Source organism: Pygocentrus nattereri, chromosome 3 (assembly GCF_015220715.1).
Source record: "Pygocentrus nattereri isolate fPygNat1 chromosome 3, fPygNat1.pri, whole genome shotgun sequence".
Classification (NCBI taxonomy): Eukaryota; Metazoa; Chordata; class Actinopteri; order Characiformes; family Serrasalmidae; genus Pygocentrus; species Pygocentrus nattereri.
Window position 1 is genome coordinate 13,956,603 of NC_051213.1, and position 22,486 is coordinate 13,979,088.

General features: G+C 39.8%; 1 protein-coding gene across 4 annotated transcripts in view; it reads right to left on the bottom strand.

Moving 5' to 3' along the window:
• Positions 1 to 22,486, bottom strand: part of LOC108431216 (E3 ubiquitin-protein ligase HECW1) — a 104,435-nt gene that overhangs the window by 14,592 nt on the left and 67,357 nt on the right. For all 4 annotated transcript variants that reach the window (XM_037537267.1, XM_037537268.1, XM_017704233.2 and 1 more), the window contains 11 exons: positions 18,464 to 18,614; positions 14,313 to 14,422; positions 13,652 to 13,773; positions 10,982 to 11,167; positions 10,358 to 10,492; positions 10,076 to 10,181; positions 6,030 to 6,126; positions 5,344 to 5,427; positions 3,875 to 3,981; positions 1,834 to 1,948; positions 1,613 to 1,726 (listed from right to left, as the gene is read on the bottom strand). In XM_037537267.1, coding sequence (XP_037393164.1) covers positions 1,613 to 1,726; positions 1,834 to 1,948; positions 3,875 to 3,981; positions 5,344 to 5,427; positions 6,030 to 6,126; positions 10,076 to 10,181; positions 10,358 to 10,492; positions 10,982 to 11,167; positions 13,652 to 13,773; positions 14,313 to 14,422; positions 18,464 to 18,614 — 1,327 coding nt within the window. The remainder of the gene's footprint in view (positions 1 to 1,612; positions 1,727 to 1,833; positions 1,949 to 3,874; positions 3,982 to 5,343; positions 5,428 to 6,029; positions 6,127 to 10,075; positions 10,182 to 10,357; positions 10,493 to 10,981; positions 11,168 to 13,651; positions 13,774 to 14,312; positions 14,423 to 18,463; positions 18,615 to 22,486) is intronic.

Below are 22,486 nucleotides of genomic sequence, written 5' to 3' on the forward strand. Positions count from 1 at the left end.
TGGCAATTAGCAAGACACACTCAATAAAGGAGTGGTTCTGCAGGTGGGGACCACAGACCACTTCTCAGTACCTTTCTGCTTTCTGGCTGATGTTTTGGTCACTTTTGAATGTTGGTGGTGCTTTCACACTCGTGGTAGCATGAGACGGACTCTACAACCCACACAAGTGGCTCAGGTAGTGCAGCTCATCCTGGAAGGCACATCAATGTGAGCTGTGGCAAGAAGGTTTGCTGTGTCTGTCAGCGTAGTGTCCAGAGGCTGGAGGCGCTACCAGGAGACAGGCCAGTACACCAGGAGACGTGGAGGAGGCCGTAGGAGGGCAACAACCCAGCAGCAGGATCGCTATCTCCGCCTTTGTGCAAGGAGGAGCAGGAGGAGCACTGCCAGAGCCCTGCAAAATGACCTCCAGCAGGCCACAAATGTGCAGAAACCGACTCCATGAGGATGGTATGAGGGCCCGACGTCCACAGATGGGGGTTGTGCTCACAGCCCAATACCGTGCAGGACGCTTGGCATTTGCCAGAGAACACCAGGATTGGCAAATTCGCCACTGGCGCCCTGTGCTCTTCACAGATGAAAGCAGGTTCACACTGAGCACATGTGACAGACGTGACAGAGTCTGGAGATGCCGTGGAGAGCGATCTGTTGCCTGCAACATCCTTCAGCATGAACGGTTAAGCAGTGGGTCAGTAATGGTGTGGGGTGGAATTTATCTGGAGGGCCGCACAGCCCTCCATGTGCTCACCAGAGGTAGCCTGACTGCCATTAGGTACCGAGATGAGATCCTCAGACCCCTTGTGAGACCATATGCTGGTGCGGTTGGCCCTGGGTTCCTCCTAATGCAGGACAATGCTAGACCTCATGTGGCTGGAGTGTGTCAGCAGTTCCTGCAAGATGAAGGCATTCAAGCTATGGCCTGGCCATCCCGTTCCCCAGACCTGAATCCGACTGAGCACATCTGGGACATCTTGTCTCGCTCCATCCACCAACGTCACGTTGCACCACATACTGTCCAGGAGTTGGCGGATACTTTAGTCCAGGTCTACGAGGACATCCCTCAGGAGACCACCCGCCACCTCATCAGGAGCATGCCCAGGCGTTGTATGGAGGTCATTCAGGCACGTGGAGGCCACACACAATACTGAGCCTCATTTTAACTTGTTTTAAGAACATTACATCAAAGTTGGATCAGCCTGTAGTGTGTTTTTGCACTTTTATTTTGTGTGTGACTCCAAATCCGGGCCTCCATTGGTTTATAGGTTTGATTTCCATTGATGATTTTTGTGTGATTTTGTTGTCAGCACATTCAACTTTGTACAGAACAAAGTATTCAATGAGAATATTTCATTCATTCAGATCTAGGATGTGTTATTTGAGTGTTCCCTTTATTTTTTTGAGCAGTGTACTACCAAAGAGACACTGCAACCAAAAGTAATGTATGAATTCAATAAAACATCTCAGAGTTTTCCACTTTTACCTACTTTACCAATAAACCAAATGTAAAAGAGTTTTCAACTCAGTTTTTTATACACATTTTCAAACTTTGCAAAAAAGAGATGGATGGAAAACCCTAGAGAGTCACGTGTTGTTTCAGGCTTGAAGGTGGACATACCCTTCTTCTCCCATAAATGTAACGTAGAGCTTGTTCCGCTGGAGCTCTTTGCGCGAGTAGGCCATCACCTGGTTGAAAGTGCCTTCTAACAGATGTTCTCTTCTGATGATCAGCCTTTCACAACCCAGACAGATGTGGGGTTCAACAGAGAGCAATTGTTTATTTTTCACAATGCTGCTCACACACAAAAACGCCCCTAGTCCACGCAAACACACACTTACTTGATTTTTCCTGGCCCCTGGCCATAGCCCTTGGCTTCAAGCTTCCTGTAGAAATTGCGCAGTTTGGCTTCAAAGTCTCTGCGGTATGGTGCAGGCGCTCTGGCTCTCTGCAGCCCTGCCAAGACATGCACAAGTACACACACAGATACACAATTATATCTGGGTTACATGTCTCTACTTATAAATTATTCCCAGAAATAAAATATTCATTATACTAGCCACTGACATACTCTATATTTGTGGATATTTATTAATAGCTTTTCAGGTGGGCGAGCTCATTGCCTCCCAGCTATGATATCATTTCATTTATAAACACTTTTCTAAATTCCCTAAACCCTCATCAGAACCCTTCTGCATGCCACACTATACATGTTCATCACATTAACACTGGAAAGCTCTTTACAGCACAGCAGGATGATGCTGATGTGAATCATACATTAAATATTATACATTAAGCTCCACATCAAGAGCTGTGTAAGTACAGACAAGACGCTAGCAAATCTGTTTTAGCATGAAGGGAATGTGGGTTGGTTGCTGAAGAAACAATTACACATCAGTAATAAAAAAGGCAAATGTACTTAAAGATCTGATAGAGGGAACTATTATGCAACTATTATGTGTATTTGAGAGAGAGGGGAAAAAAAAGCACAACTTATTTTGTGCCCACAGAGATGTCCCTGTTTTTTATTATGCAAGGCCACACATGAGAGATGAGCTAATACAGTATTTTTTTAAAAACAGTTGACAAAATTAGAGTATGAGTTTGGGTGGTGACCGAAGATGTTTTGATAACTCTTTATGATTGAGATCAGAATGATTACAATGTTGATTGGCAATCATCACAGACTGTGGCAGTGCGTAATCACAGGGGGAAAGAATGTGAAATTGCAGAGTTTGTGAGCCAGAATCATGTAGTTACATTTTTTCAGGTGTTTGTTAGGCAGTAAATATGCAATCTTGTTTAGAAATGAAGCGTGCGTAGCATTTTTTCTTAAGGTATAAACATGTTCTATGAGAGAACTATATTCATAACTTTTAAAAGCAAATAAAAAAACGTAATGAAAACATATCCACAACCCACCCCCACATACACACGAGAAATGATGTGTGTGTCACAACACTGTGCACGTTTTGTTTGCTTTGTCTTGTTTGTGGAATGTTAGTGATTCGTTTTGTTTTGAACTTTCCCCAATGTTTTTCGCATCATCAGTTGAGAACCAGCTGAGATTCTCCACCCCAGAAGTGGAATTTGATTGGGCCATAGTTTGAATTGGTCAAGAGACATTCAGTGCAGTAGCGGACTTGGACTGGGCCATGAGGAGGGAGGATTTCATTGCAGCAGAAGAGTTTGACTGGGTAGCGAGCCAGGAGACTTTTCACTGCAGTAATGAAGTTTCACTGGGCCACAAGACAAGACTTTTCATTGCAGTAGTGGAGTGTGACTGGGCCACAAGAAAGGAGCCTTTCAAGCAGTAGCAGAGTTTGCCTGGGCTGTGCATCTAGAAACTTTCACACACACCAGCGGAGTTTGCCTGGGCTGCAAGACTTTTCACTGCAATAGTGGAGTTTCGCGGGGCCACAAGCCAGGAGACATTTCGTTGCAGTAGTGGAGTGTGACTGGGCCATAAGACAAGAGACCTTCACGCAGGAGCTGAGTTTGCCTAGGCTATGGGCCTGGAAACTTACACACAGTAGCGGAGTTTGCCTTGGCCGTGGGACTTTCACTGCAGTTGTGGAGTTTGACTGGGCCACGAGCCAGGAGACTTTTTACTGCAGAAGCACTTGACACTGGAGTAATAGAGTTTGACTAGGCCTCAGTACGGAGATTCTTCACCGCAAAGTTTGACTGGCCACGAGTCAATAGGCTTTTCACCGCAGTAGTGGTGTTTGACTGAATTGTGAGCCAGCAGACTTTCACATAATAGTGGAGCTTGATTGTGTGTGTGTTAGCTTTGCTGTTCATTTGTATTGCTGTAATTGTAAAGCATCATTCGGTTTGAAAAAGGTGCTAAATAAGTTAAACTTATTGTTATACACAAACCTGGTGAGTTCTGCGGTGAGGATCCAGGAGAGCATCGTGGGGAGAAGTTGAGGCTTGGGAGGAATGGATGAGTGGGGATGTATGACATGATTTCCTCTTCAAACAAGCTGCAGAGAGAGAGAGGAAATCGAGAACTGAGCACAGAAACTTTGAAGCTTAGTATACTGTTTCGAGATTAAGCTGTTTTCAGCTCATTCATTCAAAAAATCAAATTTGCAAAATTGTTACCTTACCTTGGCTAGGAAGTCAAGAGTTGGGCTGCATCCAAAACCACATACTACCATACTATATATACTACTCCATTACTGATGATTATGTTCTATTTTGACAAATTATTTATTATGGTAGTATGAGGTTTCAGACACAGACTTGTCTTATGTGGCTTCTTGGTACATCAAATCATTATAAGCAGCCATCATGAAGGTTAAATAATATAATTTAGAGTTCTGTATGGTACAGCAAAACGTTTGTGGAGTTCTATTTTCCTGTTTTTTGGCATTCTTAGCCTAATGTTATCACTGCAATGTGTCCACATTAGTGTTTCTCAACACTTATCATTGCTTTCACTTTGTTTTAATTAGAAAAAAATAAGACTGTATTACTGTTTAATCTCTTTAATTTAATGTTTTCATTGTAAACTATAAAGGAAATGAACCAAAACACCAAAATTTTATGTGGCACAAGTAAAAAGGAAAACCTTCCTGGCTGTCAATGCACTGCCATAATGAGCTAAAATTTCAAAATATTATGTTTTGCCTTGACAAAACATGACAAAACAGAAAAGTTGTGGAAAAAATAAACACTATATTTTTTTTTCAAATCCCACTGTGTTACAGTAATGAGATTATTAAATCAATTACATAACTGATGTGTTTTTCCATGTGTTTAATTAACCAGGCATCACCATTTGTAAATTTAAGTCATTTTATTTTTTAAAGTGGTCCTAGTGCTTGTCATGTTTGTGAGAATAACCCAAAGGCTCATTTTCATTACTTTTCTGCAATATCAGTGCTGCAATGGCTAACACTGCAATAATACTGTGCAGCTTTGAATTTTCAGATACTTCACAAAATACACAAAAATGCTGTCAGATATTAATTATATTACTGACGCTGATGTCTGCCGGTGGAAGTTACAACTCAGCCTATAGGCTTTGCCAATCTACTAGCATTTGTTTATGTGTGTGTGCTCCTGGGTGCTCTGTGTGTGTGTGTGTGTGTGTGTGCTGTCTGGCGCTGTGTTGGATGCGGCTGCCTTGGCAGAGCATGCTCGGTGGATTATGTTATTCAATGAGTGGCTGTGTGCTGGCCCATGTGTGTGTGGCATAAGTCAAAGTGTCCTTTTTTAAAAACAGTAATCCAATTGGCACGACAATGGCACAGCTTTGCTATGGGACTGGCACTGATTGAACGACTGAGTGAGCTCTCGCCATGTGCTCAGGGTTTATCAGGTCAAGGTAGTAAACAAACCTTAACAACATAACCACGTCTGCGTCGCAAGACAGCTTCTCTACACCTTGTGGCCCCTCAGTTCTGATGTAATGGATCTTCTCCCTGTACATACAAAAAGGTTCCAACACTTAAAATCCTAAATAGCTTGTGAAACATCCAGTCTGTTGGAATGATAATTGATTTTCAGTATACCAATAATGTGCTTCACTTTGACCACAGACTGTAATAGCCCACGTTCAAGAATGCTTTTAAGACAAAGATCAGATGTCAACATTTGTGAGAGAGGGATCTGTTGTAATGCTTATGCACCTGTATACACAAAGTTCAACAGAAACTGCTGACTAAACTGTGCTCTCATTAGAGTTTTCATTGCTAGCTACAGAGCAACACTGTGTACAGCAGCCCAACAGCCATCCATCATTCGCTTCTATTCAGTACAGTGATGTGTAGCGCTGCCGTATAGGAGGGAAATGAGGAACTGCCAAGCTAAATTGTTTCACTCCCTCCTGGAGTTCATCTTCACAGGGAGGGTAGCTCTTTGATTATCATTATTTAGGACATATCTATAAGCTGTCCTTCTCTTGAAAATGTTTGTGGACGTTGATATTTCTCAGCAATAGTGCTTCTTTTCAAATGTAGTATGTGATGGATACAGCAAGACCTTCGTGAGTTTTCACTGAACCTTCTGACGTAGTCATGCTCACCTGAGTGTGTGATTACGGGCCAAACTAGGTTGTCTCTCCTGCAACATTTCCAGGATGTTTGGCTGGCGAAGAAAAGCCACAATTTTTTCATTATACGCTGTAGAACAAAGAAACAAAGAATTAACAGTTAGTCAGAGACCCCCTTTCATTTAGTTAATCTTCCATTAAAACCTTTCATTCACTGATTACAAGTTATTCATTTTTCCGCATCAGGAAAAAAGCAGCAAACACATCAAACTGTGAAAATGTCTTAAGCACCCAAGCAAATTCTTTAAAAGCATTTATTTCAGCAGTGAGTTTGTTTACTCTTCTATTTTTTGTTCATACAACAAGAGGATACATGTTTTAAACATGCATTGATGCTGAACAGTAACACAAATATCTTTTTTAATATATTTTTCCACAACAAAGTTCAGTCTTAGAAGTTGGTTGCATTTTCTGCTTCTCACGATTCAAATAATTACTAGCACATCTAATGATGCTGAGGTCTCATGACTCTCTTCTAAGAACACCAGCAGCTTCTTCATTTGCAAATGTTCTTTTTTATCTCAACCTCTGTTCTTTTTTTCAGTGATGCCTTCTTGACAGACACACACCCTTTCAGACTCCTAGTGTTGAGTTGCCTTCTCTCAGTGGAAGGATGGACAGAAACACCTGTGGTGAGAACATTTTGGTGGCTTACCAGGTTCTTGTCTAGTTGTTTTGATTCACATTTTCTCTTCGTCTTTTAATCATTTTTGGAATTTCAGTTTTGGAAATTTTAGTTATGAGTTATGAGAGTGCTTTTTCTATTGTTATCTCTCATCTTATTCTTCTTCCACATTTTTCTGCAATTAATACTGCTTAACGCACAGAACCGCTTAACGTACAGACTCCATTCAAACTGCGTTTCGAAGGTCTTGGCGCTGTGACTTGTGCTATGTATTTTTGGAGTTGATCAGATTGGTAGTTTTTAATAAAATGAAGTTTAAAAATTAAAAACCTCCCATAAGAATGAATGGTGGAATGTTCAGAACTTCAAATTCTAACTGACATCGATGACGTCACAGCAGGCCAGTCTCACAGACACAGCTGTCACTCAGGGACTCTGCTTTAAAATCCTTAAACTTTCACCTAGAAACTCCGTTTTAGGTTTAAATGATAGAGAAACTTGTCATTTCTGAAACCTAAAAATATCTCATCATTTTATCAATTAGCTTTAGAGTTATGAGCATTTGTTTGGCACTAGGCACAGAAAACAGCCTCATTCACTCCCATGTAAATTTCTCAAAATCAGAATCTGCTTATTTCAAGATTTTCTCTGTGTTTAACTCAAAGTCAAGACATTTTCTTCTCAATACACACAAAATTACAGCAAAATAATCCTCAAGGGGTCTTATCTCACACCATCTATCCGGTTAAGTGGTAGAGTAAACATTTCCCGAGTTATGACTGTTTGTTCAGAGGGTGCAAATCGGACTCAAACAAGGCTTCTCCACTAAGAGCTGCATAATAACAGAGTGACAGTTAATTTGCTGTGTGTTTGCACAGTGTTATAGCTATACAAACAGTGTAAAAAGCAGCACTTGCTGTTCAGTCATAAATTACTGGTTTGATCACATGGCTCATTACAGAGTCAGAAGAGGACACAATTAGCTTACCACTGCAAAAGAGCTGTGAGCTTTATCTTATAATATTAATTTCTATCTGCATGCTGTAGTGGAACCTGTAGCTACTCTACAGCCCTGTGAGATTTCATCAACACAAACAGAAAAAAAAAAGAAGTGCAGACTCAAATATGGGATAATATATATAATTCACTATATAACTATTTAATTAATTTCTAAATTTCCAACTTCTATCTCTTTGCCTGAAGTTAACAATACCTTCCAAAGGTATTCTGCACTTTAGAGTTAAAGCACCTCATCAGTAAGGATTTCACTCTCTGAAGGGATTCCTGGGGCAAGACATTAGCAAAACAGACTCGTAGTTGTTTCCTCCACACGGCATTAGCAGTCCCCATTACACGGGAAGCACCAGATAACTGCCTGCTGCTCAAAAGGCAGAAGATAAGACAGGCTCATACGGTGCAGCGCAGGGGAGAAATGAAATATGTGTTGTTGCTTTGGTAACTCAACAACTCCCAGACAGAATATTGATGCATATTCACAATGGCGGTAAGAGCTGCTCCAGAGAGATGTGATTAGTTTTATACCAGATAAAGAATTCAATATTTGTGAACTTCTTTCACTGGATGAAATATTTGGAGGAAGGCATTAAAATACAAATCAATAAACCCTTAATTACAGATAACACTTACACAGAGTTTGCAGGGCTGTTTTTCTAGACAAAGGTTAAGCTTAGTCTTGAGTTAAATAAGACCATCAGTGAGGAATCTATAGTGAATATACTTTTTAGTTTGTCATGAGTTGCACTGTGTTTTTTAAAAAGCTTTTTGTGAACACATCTGTCAAATATTTGTATATTCCTATGAACAATAGCATACTATCTGTCACACTTGGCTCCTCCCACTCCCTCATGTACTTATAATTTACCTTTTGATAGTCCACGTGCTTCTTTGTTTTGGTATCCCTAGTCCTGCCCCCTTGTTTTGTGACTTCGCCCCTGATTGTTTTCACCTGTCCCTTGTATTCCCAGTGTCGTATTTAAGCCCTGTGTTTGCCCTTTGTTTTCGCTGGTCTTTCTTTGATGTTAGATGTACTTATTGTTTGTATGTCCTGTTGGAAGTGTTTGAGTTTGTGTTTTCGTGAGTGTATTTCGTCATGACTACCTATCGATCTCTCCATGTTGGTTATATGAACCTGGACAGTCATGACCACGACACTGGATTTGCCTTCAATAAAAGTCTTCAATAAAAGATATAGATACAGTCATACATCAGGGGTGTCTAATCTTATATACAAAGGGCTGGTGTAGCAGAGCACACCTGATTCTATCTGCTCAATCAATTGATCAGACTCCTAGAGAACTGATCATGTGAGCTGCTGCTTTGTTGGAATAAAAACCTGCAGCCACACTGGCCATGCGGATAAGATTGGACACTGCTGTCCATATATATGTGCAATGTATATGCCACCACTGGACTCCGGAGCATTCTGTGGATGATGAATCACACTTCTACCTGTCAGTCTGATAGACAAGTCTGGGTTTGGCGAATGCCAGGAAAACGTTACCTGTCTTGACTGCATTGTGCCAACTTTGCCAATTTTGGAGGAGGAGGGATGATGCTATGGGGTTATATTTTAGGGGTCGGCCTAGACCCCTTAGTTCCAGTGAAGTGAAATCTTAATGTTTCAGTTTATTAAGACATTTTGGACAACTGTTTGTTTCCAACTTTGTGGGAACAATTTGGGGAAGGCCCTTTTCTGTTCCAGCATGACTGAGCCCCAGTGTACAAAGCAAGGCTCCAAAGGTATGGAAGAATTTGACTGGCCCACGCAGAGCTCTGACCTCAAACCCATCAAACACCTTTGGGATGAACTAGAACTATATATAGTAGATAATTAGTTACATGGCTATGGTAAGTTAATTAGCTCTTATTACTTATTAGCTGAAAGTGTGTGATTCAAACTGCATTTGAATTATCGGGGGGGGGTCATTTAATCTTAATAAAATCTGAAGTGGGTCAGATCATATAGCATTGGTTTGTTTTAAAAAAATAAAAATTAACACACAACATTTACACACAAACTTATTCGGAATCCAGTTCAGATCAGTAGGAAGTTATTATTGACTGGGTTTATCAGAGTAACAAAAAACTGTGACCAGTGTGTCACTTGAATTCTTTTTTCTATGTTAGCTTACTCAAAGTAACCAAACTAAAAGAACTACACATTTTCATCTTTCTTAGATTATGGTCTTTACATATCCAATAAATGCAATGGTAGGACTGACAAATCACATTATTAAAAAAGTGGAGAAATTTTTTGTGTTGGCCTTTAAGGGTCAAAAATTTGCTTAACTCTGGATAATTTAGACATGTAGTGTATATATAATATGTATGCAACATATATATGAAATTTGTGTGTTTCTGTGTGCAGACTGACCTAAGGGCACTGAGTCATGCTGGTATTGGCTCCTGATGGCTGCTACCAGGCTGTTGCCAGGCCTGCCCATGAGAGATGCTCCTCTGCTGCGGGACACATCAGATGCCTGGGCAATCACACACACATGCAGAAAAACACACATTAGGACACCAGAGCATTCTGTTTCCATGACTCTGTTTCTCTTTTATTTTTCTGATAGCCTCTGTTTGTGCACTTTAGCATCTGCTTCTTCGCCAGTCTGTCTGACTATCAGTGAGTGTGTGTGTGTGTGTGTGTACTCACCTCTCCAGCACTGTAGCTGCGCAATCTCTGTAGATGTTGCCTGTGTGTGAGGTGGTTGGGCAGCCGTCCATTCTGAAAGGGAATTCTGGGATCAATAAAGGTGGTGGCTCGACTGTTGTGGTCCACAAAGAATGACTAGAAAAGAGAAAAGACCATAAAAATTAAACCATGAAAATATGATGAGAAGTCATGCTGTCATGTATTCCAAGCTACAAGTCTGCCACGAAGAATTAAGGCAGTTCTGAAGGCAAAAGGGGGTCCAACCTTTTACTAGCAAGGTGTACCTAGCAAGGTGAGTGTATCTTTTATTGGTATCAATAAGGTTTTAACTATCATTAAACTATTGTAGTTTTCAAGCCAGAAATTATAGATTTGTGCATTGCCTGTAAAATTATGACTGATACACAATCATAACAAACCTGCAGTGAGAACAGCGGTGTCAATAAATTAGTCAGAATGGCTGAAAGGTGTTATTGAGGATCATATAATTCCTAAAACACATTATCCTGATTGTCTGGGGTGTGGTGATGTTTTTATTTCAAATTTTGCCAATGGTCAGTTTTGTAGGCTTATATACGTTTTTATGATTTTGGAAGAGTTCTGTAACTGTATGGAAGCTTCCACCTTTCCCTGTGGATCTGTTTTGATCTCCCAGCCCCGGGGAAGCTCCAGCTGAGTCTCTGCAAACTTATTGAGGAAAGAGACGAGGTCGCGGTTATGCTGGTATCGCTCAAAGTTGCGTGCGTCTCGTCGAATTTTCAGAATCATGTGTTTTAGGCAGGTGCTGTTGGTAAACATACGGTATGCCCCCTGAAAATAAGACAGAAAGAACAATGAACATGAATATGTCTCCAATGAATTTTTTCTGCATGTAGCATAGCAAGTGTAGACCACATAATGTGAGGTTGTGTTTTATGTAGGGTGTGTATGTAATGACATCACAATAAACACAGAGGCAGTGTGTGGTTTCATGGCCTGATGGGTTTGTGGAGACCCTTAAGCCATGAGACGGTATGTCAATAAATAGTTGCACTGACAGTAACAAAGAAATCTCTTGTTGGCATCTGCTGATAGAAGGTTATCACACCATGTTCAGAAGGCACATGCTGAGACCTCAATACTTACATAACCCTAAAAAACAATCCATGCCTTTATTAATGAAAACAAACAGCTACATACACACACACACACTAATAGTCACGGGCAATTAAGCACAGCGATCCTCAACGATAATACAGCCATGTGATAACGGTCTGTTCAGTGTAGTTGTGACACACCCACAAAAACACACTCCTTCAGCACACACACTTTGTTTCTTATGGAATATCAGGATATAAGGCCATATCTGTGTCTTATAAGTACTATCTACAGCATACAGTAATGGGCTTAAGTCTTAGATACCTGAAAAATAGTTATAAAAGCTATTTATCTGGGTAGTACACATTTATTTGCCCAGAAAAACAGCAATATTAGAAAAAATACAAATAACATTATAACCATGTGTTTTTACATTTGTTGGAGTTCATTTAATCGTTTCCAAACCTCTCCTTAAGCAAGTCTTGTATTATTCATAGTTATTTTTTAATACTTGGTTTGGCTCAATCAATACTTAAATGTCTTAAACGTGCCAGTGATGGAATGTAACAAATTAGTGTGATGATTGCGTGAATCAAACGTGCTATTTTAAACTTATGTTCCAAAATATGAACTGAATATTACTTTTAAAAACAAGACATTCTTGTTTCTTTTTACTGAACCAATAAAGTTTGATTGAATTTACATGCTTCTTTGGATCAATGATCTTGTGCTTTTGTTTGTAATTATATGCAATAATAACATGTACTTATACGTACCTATATGTAATAACAATATGTCCCATACAGCATGTATATATGTACCTACCGAAATGTAAAAATAATATGTCCCATTTGTATTACACATATGTATCCATATGTACCTTGTGGTGTCTATATTATAGTATTGTATTTTAAACTGTATTGAATAAACTAACAGTTGTTGAATATAATAACAATTATAAATAGTACAAGTGATTTCAAACATTTGAACAGCAGTGTATTTTATATCGACAGAAGGTTTCAATTCTTACCCTAATTATTGTCCCAATCTAAACCTCAGTAACCAAAAAGAAATGTTTTTTTCTCTTTCAGTTATATAAGACAAAATACATACCTTTTGAAAAATGTTCAGCAACACTTTACTGTAGGGCACTGTTCATAAGGCTATACAACACCTGCATAAGTTTCACAACTGACATAACCCTCCATAAACACATAATCCAATAGACATCATCTGTCATCAGGTCTATTTTAGCAAACTTTGATCAAAATGTGTAAATGTAACCTTCATAGCAAATGACACCTATTGGAATAAGCTTTATAAACATTTCTATAAACTTAAGTCAGTTGTCATGACAAGCTTATGTAGATGTCATGTAGTTTTATGAGCAATACTCTACAGTAAAGTGTTACCAAGAGTTCTTTTAAAAGTCAGGACCATTTGTTGGTCTTGCGTTGCAGATTATACTTTCATTTGTTTGTTTTTTCTAAAAATCAGGACATTTGTATCCTGTTATTGTATGAATACAAACATGCATGCCTGCACACACACAGATCCACTTATATATTGTAGAACTTTATCTCCATCCATCTCTCTGTTGACAGTCAATGTCCACCCTCTCTCTGACTGTTACTTCAGGAGAGCTCAACCAATCAATAGAGAAGGAACTCTATAAATAGATCATCAATCAGCGCCGTCCTAAAGATCATTTACGGGTGCCATGAGTGAAGACACTGATAAACCTCAACTGTCCAAAATACATTTTATACTCATGAACTGATGCCCTTATGTTCATAACTTTGAGCAAGAAGATTAAGTGATTAAGCGATACTTTTTTGATCCCACAACCAGGGAAATTCCACCTCCGCATTTAACCCATCCGTGAAGTGAAACACCACATACACACTAGTGAACACACACACTAGGGGGCAGTGAGCACACTTGCCCGGAGTGGTGGGCAGCCCTATCCACGGCGGATATCCACGGGGAGCAGTTGGGGGTTAGGTGTCTTGCTCAAGGACACCTCAGTCATGGACTGTCGGCCCTGAGGATCGAACCGGCAACCTTCCGGTCACAGGGCCAGATCCCTAACCTCCAGCCCACGACTGCCCCCTAAAGCCCACGACTGCCCCCTAAAACACAGAATAGAGAACCCTAGAGAACACAGAATAAACTATAAGACCACATTTCACAAACTGTCCTCTTATGTCCCCTTACATAGTTGGCATGGAGGACGGTGAAGAATTCAGGGTGGGTGACAAACTTGACTGCTGGACATTGCAGCAGCAGGGTGACCTTCTGACTGCTCAATGGAGAGGAGGAGCCTTCTCTCCTCAAATCTGACAAAAAAAAACACACAAACACATTAAAAGACAGGTCTAAATCAACCACAGATCAGAATAAAATATACACTGGTTGCATGCACAGTCCCATGAGCATGTAGACTGAAAGAAGTGCTACAGTTATTTTTATATCCTAACTATGTGCTCTATAAAATATGCAAAAGTAGACCGAGAAACAACCTAAAGTACGTCTAAAGGAAAATGTGTCAGGAACATTTATTTCTTTTGCACAAATGAAAGTCGACAGCATAAAATAATATAAAGACTCTGAAATGAATTAAAAAGAGCTGCTGTCTTATTGAGGTTTACATGCAGCGAAGGGAAAAGGTGCATTATGGATTCTGGCCTCTTGATATGTTATTTAAGGCCTTAAAAAAACAGAACAGCTTTTTCAACATCAAACTCCAAATCAAAAAGGCATGAGACATAATCTTTAGCCGGCTTGCTAAATCCACTGAGGACATCACTGCTGGCCTGAAACCAAACAGTGCAGTCTCTGCTTAGTGGGAAGTTGTCTGGTGATGAGGGTACAGTACCAGCTGGCTGAGGTGGGAGGTCACTCTCTGTCTCTGTGCTGCCATTGCCCTCCAGCCTTCGTCCACTGGAATCTTCCTCAGTGGCTATGGTCCTCTGGACGTTCTGATACCTGACCAGCAAAGAAAAATAGGAAGGCTGACAGTGAGGGTGGGTGATATGTCAAAATTATATCAAGATACATGACCTACAATACTTAGTGACACACAATTTATTTCTCATGCTTATGAACAAGTCGGAACAGAGAATGTGCATTCATAAAACATTAGTGATAGATTTACCAAAAAAAAAAAATCTATGAGGTAATTTTTTTAATCTAACATAGATGGTTTCTGACTTTCTGCATAATTGAGAGGTAAACAAAGTCATTCAGAGTGGTTTGATGTAAATTTTATACCTGTAGGTTTTACCTGGTCACTTCATGTGACTAGTATGTGGAATGTATCCTGATAAGATACACTGGGTACTCAAATGCATCTATGGCTAGTTAGATTGGAATCTTATTACTTTGTTTGACAGAATATGCACATCTGCTCATTACACAGCAACCAGTAGTTACCAGTAGGTTATCCATTCAGCCTTTCTGTGTGGCAAAATAGTGTCTGTCTAAATTGCTATTATGTATTCCATTTCGTCCGGTTCCCAACCATGTGTGTCCTTCATGATTATGTTCCTCACAGACACAGCTCATGTGCCCAGCGAGGTACTGCATGGGGAGGAGTTTTGGGTGTTGAATGAGTCTTGGATAGATTGGACAGATGCTTAGACACAGCTATAACGTGGTGTCTCAGATTACTTGCTGAAGTGGTTGGAGTAATTGGATTTGTATCCGTTTTACATGTGTTTTGGGTGCACTTACACTCGCATTTTATGTGACTTGGTCTGATCCAGATATAATCCTGATGCTCAAAATGCATGAAGTGACCAGATTTCTTTATAGTGGTGTTGTCAGGAACCAGGAGTCACAATGTCTACAATGCAAATATAATCATTTTAGACAATTAAAAAAAAAAACTATCATCTCAGGCATCAGACAGTGTACTCAGACAGTAATTTATTGCATTATGTTTCTGCGATGGAGGTTTTTGAGGTACTAACTGCTTCATATGTCTGACCCTGTTTACACCCTGTCACTTGATGTGACTAGTATCTGGATTATATCCTGATAAGATTTTAGCCAAAGCATTTACACTTGGTAGTTAAGTGTGTTGTGGTTGATTGCTGTGTGGGACAAATACGAAAATCCACCCGTTGCGCGGCAACCAGTTACCAATTGTTTATTAAGTTGTGTGCAGTTTGTTTTGCACAGTGGTGTCTGTCCATAATGCTAATAAGCATTTCATTCAACCATGGGTGTCCTCTGTGATCATCTTCCTCGCAGACAAGTTCACGTGCCCAGTGATGAAACTGCATGGGGGGGGGTGTTTCAGTTATACTTGGAGGGGTTTTGGGTGTTGAATGTATCTTATAGAGATGCATCTCAAATGCATCTCAGACCAACTCCTGAAGTGGCTTGAGCGTCCGTTTTTTATCTGTTTTCAATGCATCTTTGGGTGCGTTTACACTTGAATTGTTATGTGGCTTGGCCTCATCCAGATATGATGCTCAAGATGCGCAAAGTGACGGTGTAAACAGGGTCACTAGTTTCTGTAAATGTCACTCTGAACAATTCTGCCTTGGCGAATTTCTCCAGAATGGAGCATTTCATATCAAACCACTCTAAATGACTTTGTTTACAGCTTAACAATTTAAATCAGCATAGAATTAAAAAAAGCCCAATCCTGTTCCCCTTTAAGAAGCACCAGGGTAAAACGAAATGTCAATTTGAAAAAAACAAAAGAACAAATACATTTTTATCCCATTTACAGAACAGAAGAGATCCTGCATAATGTCTCCTGTAATTACAGTGTGGTCAGCCAGTGTGGTACAAAGGGCCTAACAATAAAAGCAACTAGTGCATGAGGAACAAAACAAACAGGAATGTTTTGCATGGAACCAATGACACAGAGGGCACTGGGGCAGAAACTCTGTTTGAGTGTTCAGGGCCATGAGAGGATAATGGAGGAACTAAATACACATTTCTGCCTGCTCATACACCACATTTCTATGACTCAAATACACACACACACACACACACACACACACACTTAACCGCAACAGAAGACACTCCTCCATCCTGCAAAAGAGTATAATTCAAAACTTCATCTTTACTTTCGTAGTTTTTTTATTTTTTCCATAATTTAAAGCATAAACTGACATTTACGTTGTGTTAAAATTTCAATGACAAGAGGACCATACGATGGGGTCCAAAATGACTTGGAATTAAATCTTATCATATTTTCTGATTACCTATTACCTACATACTTACTCATAGTTAATGATGTTTTAGCTTCTCCTGTAAAGTTACTTTTTAGGGATATAAGGTTTTATTTGTTTTGACAGCAACAGTAAGATACCAGTGATACTATCTGACAACTATTTATTGACAACTATTTAAAAATCAAACTGCAATAAGTCGAATAAATTCATACAAAATATATTTCAAATGCTTATTCTGCAAGTAAAGATGACACAAACCACTTTTTCCTTCCCTATATCAATATCGATGCTGAAATTCAAACATCAATCCAGTATTTATTCTTTAAAGGACCTATTTCTTCACAGTTTCAAATAAAAGAAATTGATTTAGTATGTAAATATTTGTATAGTTTCAAAACATGCCATTCAGCCCATTCTTTCCATATACGTACACTAAGCTGCAAAAACAGCCTATTTTGAATTCACTGTTGTCACATAAGTCATCATATTTACATATGTCTGCCTATTCTGCCCACAGCAGTTTAGACCGTCCCATTCACACTGAAGTTATAAAGAGCGGTTCAGCCTGTTTCAGTCTAAGGGACAAAAAGGTTGAAAATGGTCATGCAAAAATAAAACCTGACCGTTTTTGGTTCATAAAGCATGTACATGGAAATTAAACTATAAAATAATGTATGATTTGGGCCATTTAAAAAATACCAAGCTTTAAAATGAGCTTAAAATGAATTTCTACACACACATCTTCTAAGCTGCTTCTCCTTCTGGGTTGCAGGGTGTGCTGGAGCCTATCCCAGCTGTTGGAAGGCAAGATACACCCTGGACAGGTCACCAGTCCATCACAGGAGCTATTTCTAATTGCCTAAACATTAAAACCTTTAAAGTATGTTATGTACTTGTATTACTTTCTTCTGTTATGCAATATTGTGTTATGTATTTCTAGCAAGCTCAAACATATACTGCAATGCCAAATCTCTCAGCTGCCTTTAAATCCCAACGTGGGTTTTATTCCACAATCAAAACAGTAATTTGAGGTGGTTGCTGTTTCTGTGCTCATACTTGACTCACACCTCCTGCTGACAAGCCTATGTATGTAGCATCTATAAACCTCAGCCAAGAACAACAACTCTGTGCTTTCTTTCAGATACATAAACATATCAGGTCACAACAACATGCAGCAGAAGTTCTGCACCTGGGTTCCAAACCATTCTATACAAGCTCTTCCATTTCAAAGCTGGACCTTGTATCGCATTCTCTGAGGGACCAGCACTGAGAGGCAAATGTGGTTAAAAGCCTTTCATCATGTTCTCTAATATCTTCTCCTCTAGTCAGGTACTCTGTGAGATTTTATTGGGAAGCAATTTTGCTTGGAGCACTGCAGGAATGGCTGATAGATAGAACTTGCTATCAGACAGACAGTATAGAAAACAGCTTTTAGATAAACAGATTACCAGATCATTCAATGGATACATGCAATCATACCCACATCCCCTAGATGGCACCATAACCTGTCAAATAACAGCCTCTTCTTAGAAACCTGCTGTGTTTTGGTACAGTTGAACAGTACAGCGCACAGTTGCAGGGTACGTTTTCTTAGGCAGGGTTGCATTAAATTTACATTTTTTACTTTGCATTTTACATGTAATTACAATTTTTTAAAGTATTATGGACTATTTTGACATAAATAATTTCATCGTTCAAGACTAAAGAGAAATATTTTGCACAACGTAAGAGTGAATAATACGGAAACACTTCATATCTCTACATGAACCAAATATACACAAAACATCACCCCCACTTCCAGTGTAAAACCTGTCCAGGGAAGAGGATGCAGTACCTCCTGTTTAGTTGCTCCATCTGCTGGATGGAGCTGGATCTGTGCATGCCGGGGCATTTCGCTGCGTGGCTGGGCCTTTGCCACGTGGTGGTGCGGTTCACATGGTCCACATAGAACACACGGCCATGACTGTCTATCCTCGCCTCCCAGTCTGAGTGCGAGAGAGAGAGAGAGGGAGAGAGAGACAGACAGTAGAAGCAGATGCAGCGAGTTAACATAAAAAAAAAACTGTTACGTCTCTCAATCTCTGTCTTTCCTGAAAACAAGGGTCAGTGATCAAAACTAGGCATGAGTTCACCCCATCATTTTATAAGGTGTTTACACAGTTAGAATGCTCATTTGAGGTGATACATTGGACTTGCCATGCATTTCTGGTGTAGCAACCTCTTTTACAGTGATGATTTCTTTTTGAGGCATATTTTGCTCTTTTAGCTCAACAGAAACATGGAAAACTGAGCAGTTTGTTGCGCTCTGAGGTGAGGCAACAGATTCCTGGCATGAATTTATGATGCATTTAACTAACTTTATTATGAGGAACACTTTCCACATGAGCTGTTATTTTTAAAGGCCTCTGCATGAATGTATTGTAGTTCAGACTACAATCTTCGTTGCTTAAAAAAGGACTAAACGTACTAATGCTAAAGAGTGAAGCGAATGCCACCACAATGAACGAATGCTTGAGTACATGAATTATTCAGGCTAGCCTTACACAAACTCTCTAGAATGACCTGCATGTGTCTTCTCAGTTTCATACGTAATGCTGATAATGGTAAAATAGTAGTAAATCTAAAGTAATTGTTTTTTTCTTTTTGTTTTTTATTTTGTCATGCAATGCCCAGCATATACCTCTCTGCCCACAAATGTAATTAAAAAAAAAAGATCAAAAGCTTAGAATCTCAGAACAATAGCAAAACAATGGCTCAGGCATCAGGCACCATTTCCTGTAAAAGCTTTCTGAAAGGTAGATAAGAGGCATTATACTTTCACATGAATCCACTCTGAATGAATCTGTTTTACTCTTAGCCATTTATTTATGAAGACATTTGGAAACATCAGTGGAATTTTGCTGTAATGGTGCGGCATGTGAGATTTAGGGGAATATATCAACAGAAATGGAATATAGTAAACAAAACCATGCTTTCACAAGAGTGTGACTGTGTCTAACTACGAATCATTGTGTTTTTTCATGAGTTTAGAACAAGCCCTTCATGTCTACATACATTCTCAAAAAAAGGGTATGAAACTGTCCCTGCAGCAGTCCCCCTCTTGTCACTGGGGTAGCACCCTCAAGGGTACATCCCAGTTCTTTTAGTCAGTGAACATAATTGCACCATAATGCACTGAAAACATATTGTCTAAGTTGTATTGACTCCACACACCCCGTCTCGTCTCCAGGCTTCTATTTTATTGTTTTGTTTTAAAACATTAGATTACGAAAAGGTATGAATCCATACTTTTCTCCTGGGAAAACTTATTTAAGGACTTCAATTGTATCTTTGAGGGAACATTCACATTGTTTGTACCTCAATGAACAAAAAATGTACCTGCACAGAACCTTTATTTCTAACAGTGTAGGGAGAGGTACTCTTCTAACAGAGGCATGTTGCGCTGTGATGCTTCCTCAGTAGCCCAGAATGGTCAACCCAAACATTAGCTCTAGTGAGGGCCTTTTTTCGTCTTTTTGCATTAAAGCAGCAGGTTGATTTTGGTGGCTGCTGGTGCTCGCCAAACATTTTGTGTCATGAGAAGTTTGAAAAACCCAAATGTGGACAAACAGTGGATCATACTAATTATTTAGCACAGGAAATCCACATTGTCAAAGAAGCAAAAACATGAAGGCCATCCCACATTACACCTTATATCTGGTCGCAATTTGCAACGTCAGCATTAGATCTCACAAAATATCACACACTGCAGCTTTAAGTCTAGGCTCTTTGTTCCTAAAAACCATAACAATTTGGAAAAATATACAGAGTTCTGCAGTTTCTGCAGTAGCAGGGTCATAAATAAAGAGATGCACAGCGTATTCTGTGACACAGTGGAGCACAGAGGAAAGCGCGTGCAGGCTGATTTATCTGGTGAAGCAGCCAAACACTTCATCACACTGTCAGCTGTTTATGAGAGTGTTTGAAGAGCGTGGCTCGAGAGACGGTAACTGTAGCTGTAATTAGAACAGTATTCCCAAACCACGTTACATGCTGAGCATGCAGACATTATGCTACAAATCTGATCCACAGTCAGCACTTAATACACGTCACAAAACAGAAATAAATACAGGAAGTAGAACTACCCGTCATATCCTCATAAATCACTGAGCTGTGCCATATGGGGAAAATTCCACTGACCACACTAACAACTCACCACCCACCTGCCTCACCAATATAATTTGGCTTTAGTGATGGGTTAAATTTGGTCAGGCTTGAAACAGACCATTCCATCCATCTTTGGGTCAGTCTTGGGGACAGTCCAGACTGTGTGTGACAGCATAGTAAGGGACTCTGAACAGGGGGTACTGACTAACGTCAAATGTAATATTCGCTTACAAGCTCATGAAATAGTAAAAAATAAAAAAATTCCCCCAAGTTTTATGGTCATTCTTGGTCTGTATGTCCTTCAGTTAAGAAGAAATGACAAACAATTAATGTCTTATGTCTTATGTTGTATTGTTTTTTATTTTGTTATGTTCTAGAGTTACCAGTGTTTATTCTAGCCGTTTCTTGTTCATTTACCTTTTTTGTCTGTTTGTTTTTTTCCTTTTTTGATAGATAGTACAAGAGACAGACAAATAAGTTACGACAAGACACGAAAAACCCGACAACAGACAGACAGTACATAAGGCAATAAATAAAGTGAGACAAGCCGATCAAAAAGAGGTATAGTAGTAGTAATAATAATAATAATAATAATAATAAAAATGTCAGACAGGCAGTATACAAAGTAAATAAAATGGTAAATATATGTATGAATATGTGTATCCTGCCTTCCGCCCGAAGACTGCTGGGATAGGCTCCAGCACCCCCCCTGCGAACCTGACGGAGAAGCGGCTTAGAAAATGGATGGATGGACGGTTGGATGGATGGATGGATGGATGGATGGATGGATGGAGGGATGGAGGGATGGAGGGATGTATACACATCTTTGTACCAAAAATAGCATCAATAATAAGTAGGTAATATTGCTGTGTAGAAGAAAGGGAGAGCCAGGTCGCTGCCAAGGGCCCCCCACTCACCATCTTCTGTCCCTTCCATTCTCTTCTCTGTCTACCCCCCAGCCCCAACCTGCTTCCCATTTACCATTTACCTCTGCTCATTCATTTACCTTACTGTTTGTATCACTGTAATGTAATACTGACTCCCAACTCTTAGATCAGAACAATAAAAGAGGTGTAGCTCTGAAGCACTGGCCAACTCTTTCCCACACCTGCTCTTTGTTGCTGTTTTCTTGCATTTTTCTGTTCCATCTCCCTCTCCCTCTCTCTCTCTTTCTGTTTGTAATCCAATGCACAGGGGCAGTTGGATCTCTTTAGCTTGCCAGTATAGTGAGCCATTAAGTTTGCTTTTAAACCCGAACAGTGTGGTGCATTGTCAGATTTCAAAATAAGCAGTGTGAGACTCAAATACAGAAGAAGCAATGCAATCTGTTGTGTCAGGGACAAACAATTCAGCATATGGACTGAGGACGGAAAACAGTAAAGCAAATGACAGAGTGGAATTATGACTGAACTGAAGCAAGATATACTACAGTTTGTAGACACCGGCTCACTTCTTGTGAAATTAAGGGTATTAATATGGGCATGGTGACTTTAGGCTCATGTGCAGCTGCAGCAGATGTCTTATTCTGTTGGGGATGCTCTTCTAGGGAAATAACACAAGCTGTATATGTGCAGCTGATCACCTCGTTCAGCAGTGGGTGCACCTTAGTAGCTACTTTTGGACATATCTATTGCATTGTGATATTACTTGTACTTATGTTTTTTTTCTTTTGTTATTTTGTTATGTCATGTCTGTCATAATAAAACCTTGC